We start from the raw sequence: 25,221 nt of genomic DNA, 5'->3' as shown, positions 1-25,221 counted from the left end.
CTTTTCTTTTGGCATTTCTATCATTAATGGTTATGCTGTATTTTAAGGTTTGCCTAATGCCATCTTAAATTACATGGCTTTTTTAATGTGAAGCTTGTACACTCAAGTAGACCTATCATAGAGATACTTCCTTGTCAGAACCTAAATGTAAAGTAATCCTGGAGAAGAGCTAGTCCAAGTCATTGTTGAAGTTAATGAAATAAGTGAATCTTTACGAGTTAGTAATTTCTGTAGTACGATGCCAAAGAAAGACTTGGTATTCTGTTTGCAATATGCAACAGTTTGCTTCCACTGCATCTTGAATATTCTTTTGGGGAATAGCTTTTGCACAATAATTCTCAATTTTTTTGAACTATTTTGATGAAATTTCTTGACTGTGGGATAAAGCCCTTGAAGAGGTAAGCATCAGAAGCTTTTTTGCACAGAAATCAACTTTGACTGGAGCCAAGAATTTGAGGGAGAGGCTTCAGATACCAGAAGACTCTGAATGTACTAAATTTGTCCCTCTTTTAACTGAGAGTCTTAATCTTTGTATTGGCTTCTATTTGTAGTGAATGTATGCCTCTTATGGGAAGGCTGGCACTTGGTATTTCTTTTAGCTAAAAGATGTGGCACTGTCAACAGAAGTGGTGCTGCTGGTGGGTAATAGTCAAGGCTACCTAATGGGTATGAAATAATATTGAGCTTGCCAAATATCCTATTAGTTCAGAGGAGAGTGAAATGAAATTGAATTTTAACTAGTCAAACTTCCCAGGGAGGAAATGAACCATGGTGGTGGATTTTCTAGTTGTTTTTTAGGCTTTTTCCCTCCCCTAGTTGTTTCGTTTTCTTGGTTTTGGTTTGGTTATGTTTTGTTTTTGTGATGGTTGTTTTTTTAAACTCATCAGACTTTTAGTCTATTTTAAAAACATGGATTTTTATCAAGGATGGCTGATGATGCAGAAGTGGTAAACCAGTCACGCACATTATATAGACGGTTTTATTTCACAGAGGAGAAAAAATATTTGTTACTTTGCAGTAGTGAATTTATGAGCATTTATGTTCAGACCAATGTTATATTATTGCCAAACGGATAAAGCAAATTCTGCTCTGGTGTTGTGAGCTCCATGCTGCCTTGTATGGGTTCTGGCATTCTGTCAGTACAGGCAGAGCCCACTCTGGTCACTTCTCTCTGCTGTTTCAGGCAGAACTGCCTCAGAGCAGTGTTGCTGTTGCTCTGCCAAATACCAACAATGCCATGGGTGAAGCTGCTGAGTTTGACAGATTTGGCTGTAATTCTCTGCGTGAAAATTAAGGTAGTAGAAGAGACTTGGGAAGCACACAATTTAAAATATTGGAGAAGGCTCAGCAGCTCAAGGAGGTGTTGGTTTTTCGGAGTCTGGGCTGTTGAACCAGGTTTATGGTCTGAAAGATCTGACCTGCTTTACCTGAGACCAGTTGCTTGAGACTTACCCTGTTTCAATGTCCCTCATTTTCACAGAGCTCTGGGCATCTGAGCAAAGTGATACTCCTATGAAATGCTCATAATGGAAGATTTAAGACACTAATGGTAATAAATGAAGTGACTAAGATCTTTCAGGACACAGATCTGCTCTGAAAAAACAGTGCTTGTGTATGATGATGCAACTTCTGCCATTTCATCCTCTGTGCTGTCCTTGTATATGTAGTTCACAAGTGTCTGTATGTATCCAGTCTCTATTATATTATTTTTTAAATGGGAAAAAATTGCTTTACTCTCTACTAAATTGCTGATGACCGCATTTCTCAAGAAGGTGTTATTGTTGGGTGCTGTGAAATGGCTTTATTTACCTACTGAGGTTTTGGAGGCTTACAAAGCACTACTGACACCTTTCTGTATCTCACTTACTAACTGTGACTAGCTAGGTCAGGCTAATCATCAGAAAGGGTCTTTTATACTCTAAATCTCTTATCTCATAGTCATGGATAATCAAATGTTTCTTTTAAGTAGGTCTGGGCCAAGTAGTATTTTAAAATGTAAATGAATGCAGTCTGAAGTAAGATTAGGCTTAACTGGAAATTGTGCTTGATGGGAACAAGACTGTGTAGTTCTGGGTCAGAGTCATGTGTGTTAAAGGTTTTTGTGACTTCCTGAAGTTGTGAGGTCAGTCTCTTTGAACTACCACCAGCTGAAGCCCACCCCATCTAGGCACAACTAAAACTACCCAGATAGCTCTTAAAACAGATGGAATACTGATATCAGTATTTTGGCAGAGACAGGAAGTTTAAACCAAACAAAAAAGTTAACTGTGGGAGTGTTACATTTAGTGTAGCTACAGCAGCTGTCCTGTCTCACCTTAGCAGAGGAAGAAGCAATAATTACCTGAAGCCCCTGGCATGTTCTGGCTGTGAATCCACGGGCCTCTGACAGGTGAGAAGTTTCCTGGGGTTGCAGGGTCATTTGGAACGGGCTCTCTATTTCCCTGGACAGGCTGTAAATTGCCTACTGACACCTGCAAACCACCAGCTTGGAAATCACCTGTTTAAATGAATTTGTGAAGAATGCAGCCTGCCTTGACATCCTTGTCATGATTCCAGCAGCAAAAGTCAAATACACAGATACACCTGGAATGAGGAGAAATGCTCTGACTGCTGAGGCTGGTAAAACAGCTTTATCATCCTAAATTTTCTTTTGGCATAGCTGACTTGCCTGTAACTCAGGTTACAAAGAGAGGAGTGAGCTGTTGTGAGCAGCTTAGTGTTTCTCTCTTTTTGAGGGGAAAAATTAGCTTGCAATATATTTATGTATCTTGGAAAAGGATGGAGAAGAAAAGCTTTTTTCCTTGAAGATTTTTCTGCACAGCACAAAGACGAGTCCCAAGGAGGCTGTGTTTTTTGCATTTTTTCTTGATGTTTCTTGTCATGAGATATGTATAGATCTGCGCCTCCCTGTTTCCTGTTTATTTTATTGGTACATTTTGAAGCTGAAGAAATGGTCGAAAGAACAGATCTTATGACCTCTACAGAACTCAAACTTAGTGACAAGTCAATGAGTACTAGAATAGTATTGAAGTTCTCATGAGAGAACATCTTTTCACTACAGCTAGTAGAAAACTGATTAGTGTTTTACAAACAATAAAAATTTCCTTCTTTTTTTTTTTTAATTAGAACAGCCTTCTTCAGGGATCATTTGCCATATTGTGGGAACTGTGGCCATATGCTCTGAGAAAGTGGATAAACCCCATTAGGGTGTGTGTATGGGAGGGGCTGGGAGAAGAGTGATTAATCAGACAGAAAGCAACTTTGTAATAACAAAAGCACATCATAAACTTCTTTCTTGCTTTTATCTGTTAGGAGTCATTTTTCCGTAAGTGATTAATTAGTTACTGATTTGAATGAAATAATCTCTTTGTTCTGTTATTGTGTTTGGGTACTTAATTTATTCCAGTCTCCTCCATCAGCTTTAAAGGAATCTTTTGTTCTCTCTTCCTTTAAATGTACATAGAGATGGTGAATGTCTCCTCATATGCAGCTTGCTTTTTTGGACATAAAAACAGACTATTATTCTGGGATGGATAGTCTTTAAGTGGCAGTTGAACTAAAATGTTCCATATGCCAAGAATATGGTGAATGCTTTTTTCTGCATAAGTCAATTACACCAGTGTGGGAGGAGTTAAACCCATATTAAGGATCAGTGGTTTTAGCAATTTATTCTGCCTGATGTCTTGTAACTTTAAAGTGTGATGTAGTTTTGCTTTGTACTTTGAAACAAGACAATATTTTTCTCCACATAACTAATTCCTTAATTTTTATGACAAAAGGCAAGAGAGTTAACTCTAAATATTGTCTTGTAGTTGGAATTTAGAGTAACAATTTGTGTTGAGTCATGAAAATATACCGGATGAGTGAATATTGCAGCTACCTTCATTTCAGAAGATACTTTGTGGATACAAGATGACAGGATCAAATGAAGGCTGGATCTTCTTTTCAGTTACAGATATTTTACTGAGAAGTATCTCTTCCACACAAGCCCAGCATTCCAGCAGCTCAAAACTGAACTGGGAGAGGAGACATGACCCTGGGTTATTAATACTTGGGAGTGGGTCTAGTTTGTCTCTGGAGTAAATCAGCCCCTGGTGCATCTGTGAGGATATAGAAGAGTGACTAGAGAATCAATAGAGGGGGTAAAGCTTTCCTTTGCTTACTTTGCCTAATCATTAAAGTCTACTGAAGTATGACTTGTAGTTGCTCACATCCTGAGATTAGAACCAAAGACTTGTGTCAAAATATATTGACCAACTCACTTTGTAACATATCTCTTATTCAGAAGTCAATATTGTTCTGATGCTTCAGGAAAGCTATTTACAGCATGAATAATGAACAATGGATAACAATAGCAGCTAATGGAGGGGGACAAAAGCAAAAAACTCTGAAAATCTCTTCATTATCAAAGCCTTTCCAGAGTTTCTGAAACTGTCAGCTCGTTGCGTTTTGGTTGATGATATCTAACCCTTTCTCTCACTGAGAAAACATGTGTTGGAACAGTTTCCCAGTATTCTGACTTCATGGGTAGGGTAGGAACTGATGATTCATGTTGGGTTTCTCCAGTAAAGAATGGAGAAAAGAAACAATCTGTCTCTGTTGGTGTTGGCCTAGGATACTTATGAAGAGACCTATTGTAATAATGTTGCATTGCATTTTATATCAATGATTACACCCACAGAATGGCAAATGTAACTTGAGCTTCTTTCAGCAAATATAAATTTTCCTTGTGCCAAGCTCTCAGGAGGCCTGGGATTGCTGAAGGCAGATATTCTCAGAAAAGACAGAGGTAAATAAGTCTTTGAGTGCATAATTTTTTGTGTTGTGGTCAGACACCCACAGTGGGCCCACATTTTGCCGAGTCTTTATTTTGCTGCTGTATTTACACAAGTGTTTTTTGTTGTTTTTATGCCCCTCACTAGGTTCAGCTCTAGGTATGCTTTGGGATGGACCCCATCCCTGTGTGCTCAGCTGATGTCTCTGTTCCTCCTTGCAGGAGCACTCTTCCTTCAGGCATGAATGAACAGTGGCCTCCTGCCACTTTGACTTGCCTTCCTGCTCGTCAGATGAACCAGCTTGATGTAGATGATCCTTGAAAATCAATCAGCTCTCCACAATTTCTCTTTCTAGAACTGTATTCCATGTGATTTCTCCGGTTAGGTCCCTGAAGAGGCTGAAGTCAGTTCTGAAGCTCAAGGCCTGATTTGTCTAGTTTTTTTCCTTTCAGGATTCTTAATTCTACCATCTAATGGTCACTCCATTTGCCATTGGCATTCCCAATCAATTCTTCTGTTTCTAACAGCAGAGCACCTCCTGCCTTTGGGGCCTCAGTCTGTATCTATCAATGAAAGATAATTAGAGCTTACAGTCTGGGAAAGGAAAAGTACAGACAAGCAGTTTTTATGTTAAACTGATTATTTTGTGATGGCTTAAGAAGGTTTCAGCAAGTGTCATGCTTAATTTTTGTCCTCAGGTACATATGGTACATAAATAAAATGATGAATGACAGAGCTGAGAAAGTACTGCTTTGGTGAACTTTGAGCTTTATGCTCAGATATCTTTGTGTATGCAGCTTAAAATATTTGGGTATGTTGCAGCTGTTCTGGTCTCATTACTCAATGTTTAACTTCAGTTTGTGGGAATAGTAAAATACAATGGTATTTTTCAATTATTCATTATTCAATTTGAACTTCATTTTAGTAGCTGAACCTTAGCATGAGCTACATACAAGCCTGGCCCTCCTTAAATGCTGAAAAGCATGCAAGAAAACAGCTGTGGTCATTAATTTTGTAAATGACTATAGTCACAGAAGTGCCATAGTAGCAGTATGAGAAATGGTGGTGAGTTCTGCATCCCTGAACTGATGGGAGGCACTCTGGTCACCTTAGTTAAGGCATTGTGTGGTGGCAAATGTTCTCAGCCTTTCTTTTTGAATGGGTGCATCAAAATGGGAAGCTTGTTAAAAGCTGAGCCAGGAAAGTCCATATCAACTTCCTTGGTCATTGTCATCTTTCAGCCATTTGTTGTGTATCAGCTCTTCAGTTTCTGAAGTCTGACTCTTCCTGTCAAGCAGGGAGCTGTTAAAACTGTAATCTAGAAGTTATTTCAGCTGAGCTGCTTCTTCTCTCGTCTCCCAAACTTTTCCTGAATTTGGAAGAGGCTGCATGTTGCAACTGTTTCAGATGAGGGAAGCATTATTAGAATTTTCTTCTCTTATGCAGATTTTGTTTTGTTCATCTGCACAAATACTTGCCAGAAGGAAACTGGCTTCATCTAGACTGATAATCATCATGTTTGAGAGACAGATATGTTGTGAGCTGTGAGCATTTTTGGGTGGATTTGGTTCCTGGTGACCACAAACTTATGGTTAAAACCAGTGAGCTTCTTATAAATGAGTATGATACCTGTCTGTTCATAGGCAATGAAGGGTTAAGCTCTTCAGTGCAAAATGAGATATAATAATATATAACTGAGTGAAAAAAAAATCAATGTATTCATTGTATGAAAGCTGCCATGTTCAACCTTCCTATTTAAATTCTGTAAGCCTTGCTAAACAGACATTTGTGTACTTGCTTAGAGAAGGTTTTTAATACTGAAGTGTGTGATGCACTGAATATTTATTTAAAGAGTTATCACTAGGAAAAGATTGCTGCATCAAGCACCCAGATGGAAATTACTGGGAGTTTAACTTGTTTTTGGTGTGCCTGTTTGCTGTTAAAATCATAGGGGGTTTTGTAACTTTGGTCAAGATAAATCACAAAAGGGGCTTCACATGTCAACCTCTGAATGTGTATACAGGTGTCTCTTTGCCCTTCAGCTAAGTCTTCAAAAGCTTCTGTTTTTACACTTCATAAGAAGTTTTCTTCCAGGTGTTGAGTGGACTCTGTTACTGCTTTTTCAAATTACTGCACAACCCTTAGAGGTTTTTAGGTGAACTGAAATTAAACTGACTAGTGTTTGGACTACAGCAAAAATCACTTTCAGAGCCTAGCTGTCTTTGCAGCTTTTGCAGCACAATAGTTGTGCTGAATAACAGAGATGAATAAATGGAGTTTCTCTAGAACTACAGAGTAGTAGCCAAAAGGTCACTTTTTATTTAGCTTGCCCTGGTACAGTGACAGAAAAATGAGTTGTGAAGGGCTTGTAATTGCCAAACCAGTGGCTTGACTGTAGCAAGTGAAGTGCTCTTTGAGTCTTTGCCACACCTATAAAATACTCCATTTTTCTCAAAAAAATCAAAGCATGGTGAGGGGGAACCTCAGCAAATTTTAGGCAGGTTTCACTTAGACTTCAGTTTTTCTCTTGAGTTAAAAAAAAAAAAAAGAAAAACAAAAATATAATAGCATGGCGTTTCTTTAATTTCTTTTCAGTTAATGCTGGCAAAACCTGCATTCCTTAGTGCTCAGACTAGATTCCACTGGCACTTGAGCTGTCAGACCAGCTGAGCCCAGCCCACTGCCCCTGCAGCAGGAGGACAGGAATGTATCTTTTTGTTGATCTAATTTTTATTTTTTTTTCCCCTCCTCTTCCCAGCTTGACATCTGTGATGATTGTAGTTCAAAGCCATGGAATAGAAAGTGTTTTATCTGACAAGCGCAAGTAAATTTCTTGCATAAGAACTTTGTTCTGGCAGTTTGGAGGGGGGCTGGGGGATATAGTTGGAAAATCTGGCCTGTTCTCCAGTTACTCAGAGTAGTGAAATGCTAAAGATTTTTTTGTGATCCTGGAGTGGTCACTAACACTACAAAGCACCGTTCCAGCAGATTTTTACATAGTTATTTTGCACTTTTCTTTTTTTTTTTTTTTTTTTTTTTTTTTTTTTTTTTTTTTTGCAAACAGCAAACTTCTCTTCTCTTCTTGCCTTTCAATTATAAGCATCACCAAAATATTTAAAACTGACTTGGTTGCTGTATGGCAGTGGAGGTAATAAACTGGAGGCATTTGTAAACATGATGGATCTAGAATTTGCTCTCATAACTGAATGCAATTCCCTTTTCTAGATAGATTTTCCTGTTAGCTTGCTAGATGGCCCAAACCCTTGTATTTCTGTTCAATGTAGCAAAATGATTGTTCAAAAAAGTTGTTCTCTTCTGTTCTGTTGCTATTAAATTTCAAACACCTTCTTCAAATAGGGCAAAATGTTGGGAACAAGTGTAAGTTTCTGTTACAGGAATTGCTTTTAGTTGCTTTTGCAGCAGTACTGATGTTTCTTTTCCTAACTACATTATTGTAGCTAGTACAGAAACTTCATCTCTAATTTATTTATTTCACCAAGATTTAAAGACTTTTTTGTTAATGTCTGTTAAGCTTGTAAGAGGATTTTAACACTTAGAAATGGGTGGCCCTTTAATACATTTTTCCTATTGCAGAGTTGATTTGTCAGCCTTCTTGTAATGTGACACAGTTATGGTTTACTGTAGTATGTAAAATGCATATTGTGTGTTTGTGGAGTTCTAAGATGCTAGCAGATTGCAGTGAAGATGGAAAAAAACCTGTTGTTTTAAAGAAGTTGAACTTTGTCATATCTCTTTTTGATTAAATGTCAAATTTAGATATTTGTTTTTAAGACCAGTTTATAGAGGCTTTGCTTCTCCACAACTTCTGAACTACCAGTGACTAGTTTATTCCTTTTGCATGCAAGAGGTGAACCCAGCCTTTGACCAGCTTTGCCAATCATGGGGATTTAACTGAAGAAGCAGTTTCAGCCTACATGTTTATGTGGCACTGGACTGTAACCTTCAAGTTGCTTGCTTATATTACCTAATTTTCCCTTAAAAGAGAATTGAGTATAGCTTTAAAGTGAAGCTACGGCTGATAAAGTCTGTGTATCCTGTCAAGCATGTGCAGAACACTGCCTACAATCACAGGGCTGAACAAATCCATTGGTATAAAGAATTGCCACAGATTTCAGTATTATGTGAGCTGGGCTTTCCAGTAGGGACTGCAAGGGAAGGAGTAATGCTTTCATAATGTTTTAATTGGGTGAACATAGAGAAGTAGAATGTGATGTATATTAATGTTAGCCCAAAGCACTGATTTAGAAGTAGTGATTTGGGTGGAAATAGGTTTTAACAGCTGAATGCTGACTGTAAAAGTGGCTAAGAGTAAATTCTACTCTAGATGCATGGAAAATAATAATTGTTCTGAGAGAGAAATTATATCTGTAGAATGAATTAAGTGATAAGAATTCTTAACAGAATTAGTGACAACTAGGAATTGGATTACACTGCTCTTATTGGTTATGTCATCCCTTAGGAAGACTTTGACTACAATGGTAAGGTTTGTTTCTATGCCATAATTTATAAGCTTTTACTACAAAAACCCCAAGCCCTTAATCTCTTCAAAGTATATTGTTTTGCAGTATAAGTCAATAAAGAAATAGCAAATGCTATTGAAAGTAGTTGGTTTTAAAGCTTTTTTTTATGTGATAGTGGTTTGTTATATGAACATATAGTAGGCTTAAGATTTAAAAATTAATTTTAAAGCAGAAACTCTCCATCTAACTTGGAATTAATGCTGCATCAGACACTACCTTACTTAATTTTTAATATCCTCTATCAACTCTTTCTGCTGAGTGGCTGTTTTTTAATACTTTGCAAATTCTTTGTGGTGGCTCTATATAAACTGGTCATCTATATGCTGAATTCCTTGCAGAGCTGGTGTAAGTGGTCACGAGCACTGAAAGCAAAGTCAAACTGAAAAATAACCACATGATAGAAGGTTTTTGACACATGTTTTCAGTGGTGCTGGAAATGAGTATTGTCCCTTGGAAAACAGCCCACCATATCTAGTTAAGTTCTCTTTAATGTAACTAGATACTGTTGCAGCTAATTCAAAGATTACATTCAACATGTGAGCAATGATTTACACCATGAACTTAGTGTACACTAGAATTAGCTGTTAGTCAAGTGAAGTGAGACTTATGAAAGACAAATTGTCCAGTGTGCTAATAAAGGTGGATAATTGCAATAAAACACTGTGTAGCAATGTATCTTGCTGGTCAGGATACATTTGCTGTGGCAGAGCTTATGCCAAAAGATTTGAGATGCTGTGAGTTTCTGTTGCTTCAGTCATACTTTAGTGAGCATGTGAAGGTATTTTCAATATATTAAAAACATAGTGAAAAATACTACTTTATCAATAAAGGAATTCTAGATGAGGTTTTTTTTCTTTCTTATGCTTATATATTCTGTTTTGCTGCAGGAAACTATTCCTGCCTTGAACTTTCGGGGAAAAAAAATAATCTGTTCTCTGGAACCAGTGATGCTCTAGGAGGGAGCTGATAAGGGAAGTGGTGCCAATCTTTCTGAGGAAAAGGGAAAATCAGCGTTGAACAGGCTGGTATTCAGAAGTCAGTACAAGCATATAACTGGAAGATCCTAAAATTCAGGGCCTGGTAGCCATCCTACATTTTCAGTTATGGCATCTTAAAATGTCTCATTTAGGTGGCAATACCTGTCAAAGCAGCAATGTTTTCAAAAAGTAAAATGGGTTATAAAAGGTAACAACAGATTTTGTAGTTAACTAAATGGCAAAGGGAAATAAAGACACTTACACTGGATATCTGCCTTGTAGCTGATATAGTCAGTTACTACATCAGTAAATTTCAGATGCAGAACAGTAGAGAGACTGCACTGCTGTTCTACATTTGAAAGTCACTCGAGAAGTAATAGACACATTGTTGTTGCTTTTTTTCGGCTTCTTGAGTATCTGTGCCGACATGTGGATAAGTGGAATAACTTATGTTGTAATCTGTGTGATAAGAATAAGTTAGTTTATCCTTCTGATGAAGGAAAAAACAGACTTGGTAGACTCAGTTGTTATCTGTGTGTAGCTATTACTTGAGTTGGTTTAGAGATGCTGCAGTACAATATTTATGTATATCAGAATCACAGCTCTCGTAGGTAGCCCTGCTGTATCTGGAACCAAATCTGCCTTCCATTTGATGTGATCTATGCACTTACTATGGTGGCTCTTCTTACTATTACTCTCTTGCCAGCAGGGCCAAAAAGCCTCAAGATTAGTCAACTTTCTGCATGCTTCTACTTGATTTAACACTTGGAGTGCTGGGAGGACAGGATACGTCAATTACTGGGGCAGGACAGAGATCCTCATTCACCAAAGTCCTCTGCTACATACAGATATTAGCATATTGTCAAAGATGGTGTAAATCTACCAGCAGAATCATGGTGTTGGTTTCTTGTTTTTCAGACAAGTTTTCAGAATAATGAGAGAACTTAGCTCCAAAATCACATTATCTTTTAGTACAGTAGTAACATGTGTATACACCTGCAGCAGGATTTATGTTAAGAGGTGCTCTGAAACTCTTGACTGCAGATCTCAGTACATGGAAATGAACTGCAAAAGCTTTTGGAGTCTGCATGGTGTTTGGTATGTGGTGTTGCTGTTTGCAGCTCTCAGTCTCACTTGGAGACTACAGTTGCTGTATCTTATTTTTCCTGGTGAGTTTTGTGAATGCCCAAGGGTCAGAGATGACTTCCATGAATTGTTATTTGACTGAAACAGAGTTATAATCTCCTATTGTAATTTTAACTTCAAGTACTCGTTTGGAAAAAGACACTCTTCTTTTGATAGAAGAACTAATTTCCAAATTATAATAGTTCTGTCAAAAAATATCATATAATCAGTATGTGTTTACTCAGCTCCTGTTAAGTTAATCCTGTGATTAGCCAAACCATCCAGGCCTCAGCTCTGCACTGGTAAGAGTTAGTAGGTATTAGCAGCATGAAGTCTTTTGGTATCCAAATGATGTTGCTTTCTATTTTCCATATGGTTCTTGTTTCATAATTCTGTATTTTATGTGGACAGCAGGATTTCCTTAGCCTTAAGCCAGTTAAATTTTTCTTAATCACCAATGCATACAGGTAGGTCAGTTTGCTCCTGTTGGGGACCAGATGGCTCATGTGTTCTAATTTGCTGCCAGATGACTTTGGAATTGTACCCTGCTATGGCTGGAATGCAGTCTCCAGGGCACTCATAAGACAAGCAGGAGTCAGGACACACCTTCCATGCTGGCTGAAGGGACAAGTGGACAGGCTCTGATTCAGCAGTCTCTTTAGCATCGTGCCTGGCTTCAAGCAAGAGCTGTGACTGATTCACTGGTGGGAGATATGCTTTGTTCATTTGGTGTAAACTAAAAGCAGGAGGAGAATTTAGCTGTGTGTTTCTTCCAAAAAACTTTCCATGTAGTTGGGCTCTGATACTGGTTTCACAAAAAGAAAACTGAAAAATAGTGAAGTACTTCCTAAGCCCTTGCCACTTCCTAAGCCACTGAGACAAACTGGTCTCTGAATCAGTGTGGGATAATGGGCCTCCTTCCTAAGCCCTTTGTGGACAAGCCTTGTCCAAGGAGTGAACTCTGAAAAGTGTAGGATTCACAACTAGATATCATGAATTTCAGTCATCATTTTCCTTATGTTGTCATGTGTGAGTAAGACCCCCTCAGTACGGAACCTGAATTAAAAATTCTTCCATGAGAATTTAGTTCTCTCTGCTCACATTGTATTTTTTCAATCCAGACTGAAATATATATCACTTATGCCAGCAAGGAGATAGCATAAATTTGGTGTAACTTTGGCTTGCTTCTAGCTCAACTTGGTTCTTTGTTCCTATTCATGTGAAATAGGTCAGTTTTACTTTGTGAAAATGCAGGATGTGTGGAAAGTACTGGTATTTCCATTTTGAGATGGATTCTAGATGTAGCTGTGCAATGTAGAGACTGTTGTCACTGTAGAATTAAAGCAAATACCTGATTTCATTTTTTCAGGACCGACAGCTAAAGAAATTGGAAAAGAAGTTGCAGGGAATTTGATAGGATTGAAGTGGTGAATAATAAATTTTTGATCTGAGATTTAATGCTCCTACTATTGTCACAATCCTTCCTGAAAGCTTGCAAGACGTGGAAGAGCACATAAACCAGGGAGTGGATTTTTATTGAGTTGTTCTTTGATAAAATTGCTTTTATGGCATATGGACCTAGATCACTTTGTGTGGCACTTGTATTTGTCAAGCAAAACTTGTACTCTGGCTTATTTCTTGGGGGAGACGTGGGGCTAACAGCCAGGGCTGTTATGTGTTCACTGAATGATGATGAGGGAATATTTTTAGGCTCCTCACTAAAATGACAGATGTTTTAAATTAAGCTTCTGGAACATTGCAAGAATTAATTTTTCTAAGGTCATCTTTCCTTTTAGCAGGGGAAATCATATAAGCTGTGAGGAAAATGTCACTTCCAGCATCTGGCAAACTGTCAAACCGGTATTGTCAACAGAGGCATTCAGAAGAATCTTTCTTTAAAAAAACAAATAAAATAAAATGACCCCTAAACAATGAAGTTTGGACTTCCATCTTAATTGTTTGTGTGCTTTATTTGATATGTGCAGTTTTGACTTTCAAACTGCAGAAGTAAAAAGGGATAGCTATTACTGGGTGCTTGTCTGGTTAAACAAACTCTTACAGAATTACAGAAAATGAAATTTTTTTCTCCTTCTCACTGAACAGCTGTTGTTTGCTATATCTAGCAGGCTAAGAAGGTGTGCAAGGGATCTTGACTTATTTTTCCTGCAATAGAAGCAGACATGACAAAAAACTGCAATACCGCTTATAAGGAAAAAAGTTGGCCTGATGAAAACCTTTTCTTCTTTCTTTTCCATGAAGAAAATTCTCCACATCAGAAAGCTAAAAGCATACTGGTTTTCTACTTCTCAGTGGCAAATAGGACTTGCAGAATTACAAACAAGGTTAAAAGCTAAAAGCAGTAGGAAATCTCAATCTCTTCCTGCTGCTCCTAGCTACATTCCTAGAAAGTTTTTCAGTGGCTATATATGCCCTCTGACTTTTGTGTGTCCCATTTCCTTTAAATTTCTTATCTGCCTCTTGTTTCCCTGCTTTTTTGAGCAGGGAGCAAGAAGGAAAGTAGCTCACTCTTTATTCAACTGTTTCTCTCTAATCTCCAAAGAATTTGGAAATTAATATGGGTGGGTAGAAGTTGTGACTAGGAAACTGTCTTGGTAAGGTTTGCTTGAGAGCTCCCCTAACTCTGCAATGTGCAGTGTTGAAGTTATGGTTATTTTAGTGTGTTAGTCAGGGCAGTTTCTTTGGAACAATGAGTAAGTGCCTCTCCAACGTTGTGTAATAGCAGAAGTTCTATATCACTCTGTCACTTCCCAGTAAGTTAAGAAAGGATCATCTTAGGAGGTGAGAATATCTAAAACCCAAGTAGGACTCATGTCATTTTTTCTACATATGTACTGTTGGCTAGGAATATATTCCTCAGATGATTGTTTTATATTGGCATGAAGCTGGACAAGCTACCTGTCTGAAATAAGGAATGTGTAGACACTACGTCTTCAAGGAAAAAAAAAATCCTCATTTTCTTGGTATTGGATTGGGGAGAAGGTAGTTGTTACCTTGTGTTACACTGCAGTGGGTCCAAAACTTGCTTAGCCAGTAAAGTTCAATCTGAAGAAACAGGATCTTGTGAAAACTAAGTAGGAAATAAAGCAACAAAAACCCTTAACCACAAAGCTAGAAGGGAAAACCAACTAAACTTTTTTGATGGTATATATTTTTACTCATGAATGTGTCATGCTTTGACACTTTTCCTGTTAAAAGTTACGTGGAATACATTTGTTTTTGCATGCTGTTTCTATAGCTTGGCTACAGCTGCAAAGAGCAACAGCTGGCAAGGTTAAATAATAGCTATGCAAACAAGGTTTTATACTTAAAAAGATTCAGGAGTACATTCTGTGTTGGTGCTTGAAAAAAAGTTGAAAGTCCTTTTTACTGGAAAAGTAGTGGACCTTTTTAATTGAGACATCACCAAAGCTGCTTGAAATCTTGTGTCCCTTCTGTGTGGTATACAGTGCTGAGGATATGGATGGACTTGGAAATGTCATTGGAATTTAGGACAGTTTTTTGAGGTTAAAAATCTCCACAAAAAAACCCCAAACAATAGGAGTTGACTCATCCTATGTGTTACTTCTATTTGAAGACTAAAGATAACTTTATAGCTACTTTTTTAGCTACAGCAAAAAATGTCCATATATATGTGTGTGTGCATCTATAGATATATAAAGTAGGTATATATCTACCTAATTGATAATGCTTCTTTGAGTGCTGAGCCTAGATTTATCCTTTTATGGAAGAGACTTATCCTTTCTAGATTAGTGATGAAATGCTTTCTGTATGGTCTAATACACCTGGCCAGTATAAGATAACAATTGCTAAAGTGACCTTCGACTTGAAGTGTACCCTACATTGTAAGCTTTATTTTTTTTTGCATTCTTTTAAGTTATACTTTTTTCAATATGTGGAACTATATGCAGGTTGGTACAGCTGCAGGAAAATAAATCTTGAAGGCATGGTTCTTGCAAATGAAGTACTGCTCTTCATTTTCACCTTTTGTCTAACTATGTGTAATCTAGAATTACTGGGGATTACTCAGTTTTCTGTGTTATCTTGATCGTGCATGTATCCATATAAACTTGTGAGAAAAAGAATGTGTTTCCTGAGTGCAATGGAAATAATTAGAACAAAGCAGGCACACTCTCTGGTGGGTCATGAGATACGTTTTTAGAATCCATGCTCCTGAGGCACTGCCATGAAGTTCAGGAGTCAAAGCAACACTGCAGTGCTGTGTACGACTGTTGGTGAACCTCTTGTGAACACAAGGGTCAGAAACCTACCATAAAATTCAAGATCTTTAGCTATTTTTTTTTTCTCTTTTGTTACTTTTAAGTTTCATTACTGTGTGACTAATTGTGAATGTAGTACTAACAGATTAAAAAATAAGTAGGCTAGGCTGAATCTGTTTGAAGCAAATAAAATACTCAGGCCAGTGTACTTCTATGAAGTTCCTCTGAAAAGGAGCCGACCAGGGAGACAGTTTTTGGCAGGCAGCAAACAGTTGCAAGGAAACAGTGGTTCTGGAAGGCTGTACAGCATTAGAATTGGCAAGTGCTGTGCATACTGACACACTACATCTTCTGTCCAAGCCCAGTGAATCCTTAAGCACCAGCTGATCAGGGATTTTCAGGGCTATCTTGTCTAGCTTGAGCAGGTCTGGCAGCTCTTAACACAGAGTGGTGTCTGGTATAAAGACCTTCTGCTTTGTGATGCCTTTCTGAATAGCTTATTCAACTGGAAAATACAGCGAACAAAGGAGCTGGAAATATTTTGTCAAGTTGGTGATCTCACAGTTCAGAGAGTCAGCTACCAATTATAAAGACTTCTATTGTATAACACAAGAGCTGGTATATAGAAAAGTCCAGATCTTACTCTCTTTATTGGCTTCTGCATAATTGTTTTTTGCCTGAAGGATGGTGTGGATATGGGGTGTATTCTCAGTAATTAACTACATTTTTCTAATAGACTAAGTCTCTAGCAAAAGGGGGGTTGTTCTTTTTCTAGCTCTGAATTTGATTTTTGACCTGTGGAGATTAGGACAGAGGGAAACCGTCCAAGATTAAGTTTTTACAACTAAATTCAGGGAAAAAACAGTATTGTTTCTAAGGAGAGTAGGAAGAGGGAGAAGTGTTTGTTGGTGTGTCCCCATCTAATTTAGTAGAGATGTTGATAGAAAACAACTTATGATTTCTAAAGCATTAAGTTAACTACAGTGTATAGTAATCCCAAAAGTAGACACAGCCACAAGAACCTGGTGAAAGGAGCTGTCATTAGTACAATGCATTTTTGTTGTTATTTCAGTATTAGCTTTTATCTGGCTTTGTCATTGAAATAATGATTCTAAAGTATGTCTTTTTTCTCCTGCAGGTTGGAAAAGAGACTGTGCAGACAACAGAAGACCAGATCTTGAAAAGGGATATGCCACCAGCATTTATCAAGTAAACTAATTTTTTGTGAATCTTGTGTTATGCATACAGGAAACCTGTTCCAGTGTTAGGAACAACTTCTTTGGCAGCAGGGATTTGTCTTGTTACATTCTGTATATATGAGTACATAGATATGGTATTTTTTTCTTTAAAAATAATAACAAAAATTAATCAGGGTTATACTGGTACTTAGCTATGTGCTGCTGTAGATTTGCCTAAAGTGTCAGGTACAATGTGGTATCTCAATCTTTTTTCTGTTTATTTGGCTGATGGGAAGATGTGTCAGTGTAGGCAGCTGATGGCATCACTGCCTGGAAATCTAAGACATTTGGAAACCAGTGACTTACTGCTTAGACAGTTAGTTCCCTTACAGCAGACATTCTTAATTCTATGTCTTGGTGTAAAGGACAACTGACTTTCTCCTGTTGCCTTAAGCCTTAAAAATGATACATCACACCTTGTTGTGGAATTCCCAAGCTGCTTATTGCCACCTGAAAGACTTCTATTGAAGTAACTTTCCTCTACAATCTACTACCTATAGGAACATCTTTGTTAGGATTGTCCAGTTTATACAGAATTACTGAGTATTTTACTGTTATTTCCAAAAACCAAACAGGCAGAGAGTCAAAACAAGAGAGCATCGAGACAACTGGGAAAATAATAAAAGGAAGAACAAAGGTGATGTCTAGAGAGAAAATTCATGGTAGGCAATGAATAAGGATGTAGTTTATGGCATTGTAGGTTGACAAGATGAATAATTAAAATAAGGCTTAGGGTCAGGTGGTATTAGCACGAGTCTGAGAATGAAACAGCTGAATTTAGTGAAACAGTCTGTCACTTGAGACCACCAATATGTCAATCAAAATTATGCTACAGCCTGAGAAAGTTTCTAGGGAAATCTAGGGAACAGGAGATATGTAGGTCTGATGTACTTTTGGAATAAATGTTTAGAAATTCTGTATTAGAGAACAGAGATACCACACCTATATATAGTGTGCTTTCAGTGAACTGACAGTGTTTCTGTGGAGGGAAATTCTGCCTTATAAATCTATTGGTATTCTTAGAAATACCACAACCAGGGAAAAGGGTAGTCCAGGTAATACAGTATACACTTGGCAGGGTCTAGAGGCTTTTAAGAAGGTGAAGTAGCTGCAGGGTAATTAGAAAAATTTTTATATGAAAGAGAGAAAATTGAAAGTGGAAGAAAAGATTATATGGTTAACCCTGGCAATGGATGGAGGAAATCAGTAGGACTGTGGAGCTCTTGGTTGGGATTGTGCTTTTCTCCATGTTAATAAATGTTCTTGAGACCAGGCTGGCTTGTGAGGCAAAAGTACTCAGTGATGACCTCAAGTCTTACACAGGGCAGAGAGCTTAATGGATGACTCTGGGAAATTACAGTACCTTATTAATTGAAGTGATTTGATGTTAAGTGTGGATTAAATTACTTCTAAATATCTGAAATTATACAGGCTTGGGAGAGCAGCAGGTCTAATGACAGGTAGGATGATTGAACTGACCATTACCAATAGTGAGCAAGGTCTTGGAGCTGTTGGTGAGAGCATCCTTACCTGTTCATAATGGTCAAAAAGTAAATAAAAAATTAGGTTTATCATCAAAGAATGAGAGCTCAAAATGTCACTATCTATTTTTGTTCCACAGTTTGAAATACTGCATGTACTAGAGTCACACAATTATTGAAAGGTTGTAGTAGGACTGGAAAAAGCTCATAGCAAGGCTTGGAGAACAAAGGAAGAGAATTATTTCTGTATAAGGGAAACTGACTAGCCTGGAACTCTTCAGCCTGAGAAAAGCGACAGAGGGGATTGAGGCCCTGACAATGTCTAAGGAAGTATGAGTTACATGGAGAAGGTGAAAACTTGTGTTTTTCCTGTGCAGACCTTGATGGGAGAATTGCTTTAAGCCAGCAGTTTGTAAGCCAACAGTAGGGAGAGATCCTCTGTATAGCTAGTAGCATACTGTTAAAACTCTTTATGTGGGTTTGGAGGTTAATAGCTATGTACTTAGAGGGATATATTGTGGGTCATCAAATAGACAAACTGCAGGAAGTTCCAAGAACTGAAAATAGTTGAAGGATGGGAGAGTGCCTAGAGGAAGTATGATAAATGCTTATCCTGTTCTTAACCTTCCTTAGGCTTTTACTTGCAGCTACTATTGGAGACAGGATACTGAGCTAAATGGGCCTTTGATCCTTTGATACAATCCACTACAGTATTTATCATGCTTTGTTCCTGGTGTGTGATCTCGTGTGGCTGTAGGGGGGTTTGATTTTTTGAGGGCAGTGTTATTTCATGAAATGAAATCAAAACTTTTTTCTTGCTTCTTGATGAACTGTATGCAAACATGTAATTTTGATTGTGCTCATTTTCTAGGATGTGTGTAGTTTTTAGTTGATTTTCAGCTTCAAGTAAGGGATTAAGGAAAAGAGATTTTAATTGCTCTACTGTATTCAGCCTTTGATCAAAATGAAGCAAATTGTGCAAGTCTGCAATAATTAAATTACTGTAGAAATGTGACACAAGCACTGCTGAATAGTACCACTTTATGCTGTGTGCAAGAACTTTTTCTGCAGCAATTCATGACTCTGTGAGCTGTGATATAATGTAAAATGGGAAGCAAAGCTAACTGTCAGAGTTATGACACACTTCACAGAGCACTTACTATCCTAGATGCAGTAACATCTAACAGAATTAGGAGTGTTCAGTGGTTTTATGAATGATAAAATGTTTTTTGTATGTTTTTGTTAATCTGGAGTTTATATCAAAATGAATTAGTACATGTTAACAGTTTCTTGTTAACATGGGGAGAGTATTTTTGTAGATATCTTGGTTATAGGGACAAATGATAGTTACAGGTGAGCTACAAAGGAAGCCTTTTCTTTTACTGCTGAAAAGGACAGAATTTAGATGCAGGAATTGAAACAGATGAGAGTCTTTTTTTGGTTTTGTTTTCCTGAGAAGGAGTTTTTGTTTCTAAAGCATTAGTTCAGGAATTTGCGTTCCTTTTCAAGGGAGTACTCTGACAGAATTTGTCCTGGTGCATGGATGATGAGTAAGAAGCAGTACACATGTGCTAGCACTGCATTCCCTCTTCATATTTCCTCCACTCAAAAGGATCACCAGTCTTGGAGGATGGAGAGATCTGTTTATTGTTTTGAAAGACTTGATACCAGCATTGAGGGCTCATAATAAATATATATTATGGTAATCTCTAAAGCCTTTCAGTAGGAGTGTGATTGTGCAGCCAAATAACTTGCTGAAAAGCTATCATGCATCCCTTCACTTGCTACTGACATAAACCACACTGTTGACTTAGAGCTAAAAAATGCTGAGTTCTTTATCTTAATTGTCTTAATCACCAGGGAGTATAAGTAATGCATATAATTTACATCAGATGTTTTGCAATGTGTTCCTATTGCTTTTTAAGCTTCTCTTGTAAAGAAGTGAAGAACTGCAGTCTCTAGGCAAAGAATAGGGTTACACTATTTGTTTACACTGTGTTTAAAAATTTGTTTAACTTGCATACACTAGCTCATTTAATAAATTAAGCAATAATGCTATTCTATGTTAATGTTATTTTGGTAGCCAAGCTGTAGCTGCATTGCTGGAACATGTATTAACAAATTATTGTTAATGTAAAATATTTGCTTTTTACTTTATATTTCTAGAACTGCAAGTAATCTAAACTGTAATGGTTAAACTGGAAAAGGAACTCAGGGAAAAGCAGAAGTCATTCCTAAAACTTACAAACCTACTTTTTTTCCCCCCTCATGTTTTGTAAGGAATACATTTAACAGTGATGAAGTTGATTGATTACCCTAAGTAGTATGGTTATAAATATCATGACCAGTGTCTTCCCCACTAAGATCTGGCTGGCATTAAGATAGCTTTATTGTAATCATGCCTCAAAAATAAATACACTTTTTTATTAAGGTGTGTTGTTAGTTTTTTTATGCTGCAGTATAATACAGAGATGAGAAACTTCACCATAGCAATGAACTTCTATTTAAAACTTCTCAACATGTTTGATTCTTGTGATGGAACAAGTGGTTCATTGCATTTTTAGGGGCTTTGATAATTTGTGTTATTGTTTTGGTTGGTTGTTTTTTTTTTTAATGGAAGTAAATTAATACCTTTTCTTCCTAATCTTTTGCTTCCTAGCCTGTGTGCTTTGCAGGGGATGAAACGTGTCTGATTTTCAAACACCACTATACTTTGCTTGTACACGGCTTACACACCTGAAGTATTTTAAGTGAATTGAGAAGTTCATACAAAATAGGTATTACACTGTTGAAATTCACATTTACCTTTAAGAGGTTCAACCCTGAAAGCTGTAAAAGAAAACTTTGAATCCTTGGAAACGCTTTTTATTAATTCTGGTGACTTCTGGTGTAGTATGCGTTTATGTTAATTCTTTTCTCAACAAATGAAAAAGCCAGCCTTGAGATAATTACTAGTATTAAACAGATAACCATGAAATTAAACTGTAGGAAATTAAGTATTTCTGAGCCTATAGCTCTGAGCTGCTGAATAGGTTATTTGTTTAATCCCTTTCTTGGCAGAGTTGAAAAGAATAAATGTGAGAAGCAAGCACGGAAATCTAATTTAGTGAAGTCTGTTGACTTTGATAACACAACTAAGTGCATTGCATAGTAATGAGCAAACCATTTCCACTTTCTGCCTTGAAGTCCTCCTGCGTTTTCTTGCTCAGTTAGGAGTCCCTGCCATCTGATACACTGAGCAGATGTCTCCCAAAAAGAGCAGGTTATGATCATGCAGCTGGTCCAATATGATCTACTCAAGGGAGCTCTTAGCTGAAAACTTTACCTTCTGGACAAAAGTGTGTTTTCCTGTAATGGGTGTCTTATTTCTACTAGTTAAATTTAGATGTAACCACTAAGTTCTAATACTTGTGTTAGCAAAGAACATGGGGGGGGGGGGGGGGGGGGGGGGGGAATGGGTTAACTGTAACTTTCCAATTGTACTTTAATAAAAATATGATAAAAGAATGTGCCCAAGTGGACAGTAGAGAATGGGCTATGTGACAAGCATGCAAAAGTGGTCGTAAGAGGTAGCATTGCTGTAATAAAAGTGTTTTATGTTTGTTGGAACCTCATGTTATTGAATAAGCACATGGCATTCACATGCACAGAGCATTCTGTATTACACTACACTTAAATGAAATGGGAGACAGTGGAGGAAAGTGCAGTCAGTGTAGTCAATAAGTACAGTCATGAGTAGCATAGCTAACAGGAAAGGGAAGTCTGAATCTTTTAGTCTCCAAAGGTGTCACAAAGTAATTACAGGAGAACAAAATGAAAACATTTTCAATCTTCCAGTTGTTGATATTTTAAAATTGTTGTGTTAAATGGTTTGATGGAACCTAATTTCAGAGCTCATCTTATTATTTTAAGTACCTTTTGTGTTACTGTAGTTACATACTGTAATATCTTGCAAAATCTTCTTTTTGCTTTTATGTCTGGAATTGCAAGCTGCATTTGAACATTGTACCTTACCACTACATTTTGTGGTTATTTAAAATGCTCTTTTTATGAATGTTAACATTCTGAAGACCTAGACTACAGCTTCAATGAGCACAGTGTCTGTCTTAAAACTATGTTATTTTCTCCTAATGCGTAGCTGTCATTTAATATTTATTAATAGCAATTACTACTTAAATAACAACACTGATAACAGTTAACAGTCTGACTGTGAAGTCTTAAAAAAAATTGTTTTGTTCCTTGCCTTTGTCATGAAGAATGTGAGGTATTTTGCTGGGTTGGGAACTCTCCTTAATGACACTGTACTCTGTGCTCTGTAAGGGATACTTCAGACATTCCCTACATGGGAAGACTGTGTGACTTCTGAAAAGCTGGGTTGTGTGCTTGCTGGTGACTTTTTGTTAAAAAAAATGCAATAAATACTCCTGTCTTTTAAACTATAAAGGTGTACAACGATCAGTTTGCTTGCGGTGCTTCAAATGGTAAAGTTAAAAATAAATCCAACATTTCCTCAAGCCTGCTGTCATACAGACAGGAGCTAATCAGCAGCTGTTGTCTGCTGCTTTTCCACAGAGTGGAGAATGCCTGCACCAAACTTGTTCGGGCAGCCCAGATGCTGCAAGCAGATCCTTATTCAGTCCCAGCCCGTGACTATCTCATTGATGGATCAAGAGGAATCCTTTCTGGAACATCTGACTTGCTCCTGACATTTGATGAAGCAGAGGTAGGAATCCCAGCATGACTGACATAAGTGCCTGCACAACAGTATTATCAATTAAAATGTCCCCCTAAATTAGCTAAACCAAACTATTAAATAGATTAATGAGGTTTTGACTGTTTTAGATGGATTGGAAGCGTATTTTACATTCCTTTTTGTCAGAAGGAGCTTAAGACTTGTTGCTCTGTTTTGTTAGGAGCATTTTTGCATGACATAATGTTTAGGTGTTGCCTGTGATTATTGCTCAAAAAGGCCAGATCTCATCAACTGTGACATCTTCTTGATACTTTTCTGTATTCCCTTCACCTTACCCATTACTGATCCTTATATTTTCTATATCCCTTCACTGAAAAGCCCTAGGACGCTTTTTATCATGTTTGCCTGGCTCATTAGCTCTGGCAGTTTAATTGGCCTTGGGGCAAGGGAGTAATACAAATTTGGACTGGCTAGTCAGGCAGAAGATGTACTCTGATAAATGTAACAGTTGTTACGTTTTGGCTGCTGCACAAGCCAAAAACTGACTCAGAAGTGCTGTTTGTCCATCCTCATATGTACAAAAACCCCATAGTTGCAAGGAAATGTAAATATCTCTTTCGAATTTTTTTTGTTTTTGTTACAAATCATAGTTTTTGTTGCTCTTTCTGGGGATGTGGAGTCTTGCTCATTTCTGAATAAGAAAGATCATTCTACAGAGAAGAAATAAGGCTCATGCTGTTAGAAATGCTGATGTCAATCCTAATTCTGCAACAGTTTGTTTGCCTATGGAATTGTGTTGCACTTTTTGCTGTTCTGAGTAGTCTAACATGGTATCCTTGTCTCATTTAACCAGCTCATGGGACTGTTAGCACGTTCCTCTGAAATGGTTGTTAATACAAGTATTATGGGACTATCAAGGAAGTTAATAGCTTTTAATCTCTCTTTCTAGTGTTTAGGAAATTAATTGAGTTTTGGGAAGTTAATGCTTTGTGGGATTCACCTGACAGCTCCTTTTTAACTTAGCTTTACCTAAGAAATAATGAAATGTTCCTCTCTTAGGTCCGTAAAATCATCCGTGTCTGCAAAGGAATATTGGAATATCTGACTGTGGCCGAAGTGGTAGAGACAATGGAGGATCTGGTGACTTACACAAAGAACTTAGGGCCAGGTTTGATTTGCTCCAGTCTTTCATAAACATAGTATAGTCTTTTCCACTACTTTGTTTTTCCCTCCAGCACTTTCCTCACCTAAGTTTTGAACATTGGGACAATGGTAAAGCAGTTGCTTTGGAAGTTTCTGTTGGAAAAAATGACTTTCTGTTTCACGGTCTCTTTCATGAATGCAGAAGGTGTTGGTAAATGATATGTGCACATAGATGATATGTACTGTACTTTCCTATACTGTGAAGGAAGCAAGCATGCATTAGTAAGGTTAAAACAAAAAGAATGTTTTTAAAAAAATGTAACTAAGCACTCACAGATATAAAATCCATTAAGCTGATAAAATGTCTGCACTGGCTGAGATAGTTCAGGCCCAGTAGGAATTTCTTGGAATAGTATAGGCTACATGTCATGTATTAACATTTTAATGAGGTTGCAGAAATAGCTGTCTTGAAGTATAATACAAAAGCCCAGCTGTTATGGAAATTCTGTGTTTGCTCTTTGATGCTCCTTTACTGCTTGTAAGTTCACTGTGTTAACTCACACTTTCAGTGCTGGAAGTGATTGTAAGTGAGGAGCTGCTGTCTCTGTCTCTTTATTGCTCAGAGGAAACCTACCATTAATCTATGTCATCTGCTATTTCAAATGCTTCAGCTTCAGCATCAAGTAGCTAAGGTATTCAACAGAAGCATTCTGTAAAATCAAGATGTGGTGGTGGTAGTGTAGGAAGATGTTGGAATTAAAATTACACTGAACTAAAGAATGCTTATATAAAACCAGCAGAAATCTAGTTAGTACTTTATAAATACATGTGTAATGTGGCTACGTGATAAATGAAATGACTAAGAGCTGTCATGGCACAGAGCATGTTATGATTCTGTTTTTATTTAACATGTGTATACTTGACCTTTCTAGATGTTTCTAGATGTGGAAAAACTTTGAAGTTCCATATGGAGTTACAGTGTTCTCTAAACTTTTATTTCCCATCAGAAA

The 25,221-nt window shown here is 37.4% G+C and overlaps 1 protein-coding gene across 2 annotated transcripts in view; it reads left to right on the top strand.

Annotated features, from left to right (window-relative positions):
- VCL (vinculin) overlaps positions 1-25,221 on the top strand; it is a 55,320-nt gene that overhangs the window by 2,922 nt on the left and 27,177 nt on the right. For both annotated transcript variants that reach the window (XM_083866303.1, XM_083866302.1), the window contains exons 2-4: positions 16,795-16,865; positions 22,948-23,098; positions 24,128-24,236. In XM_083866303.1, the coding sequence (XP_083722429.1) occupies positions 16,795-16,865; positions 22,948-23,098; positions 24,128-24,236 (331 nt within the window). The remainder of the gene's footprint in view (positions 1-16,794; positions 16,866-22,947; positions 23,099-24,127; positions 24,237-25,221) is intronic.

This window comes from Zosterops lateralis, assembly GCF_965231275.1.
Source record: "Zosterops lateralis genome assembly, chromosome: 8".
Lineage (NCBI taxonomy): Eukaryota > Metazoa > Chordata > Aves > Passeriformes > Zosteropidae > Zosterops > Zosterops lateralis.
This window is presented reverse-complemented; position numbering and strand designations above follow the sequence as displayed.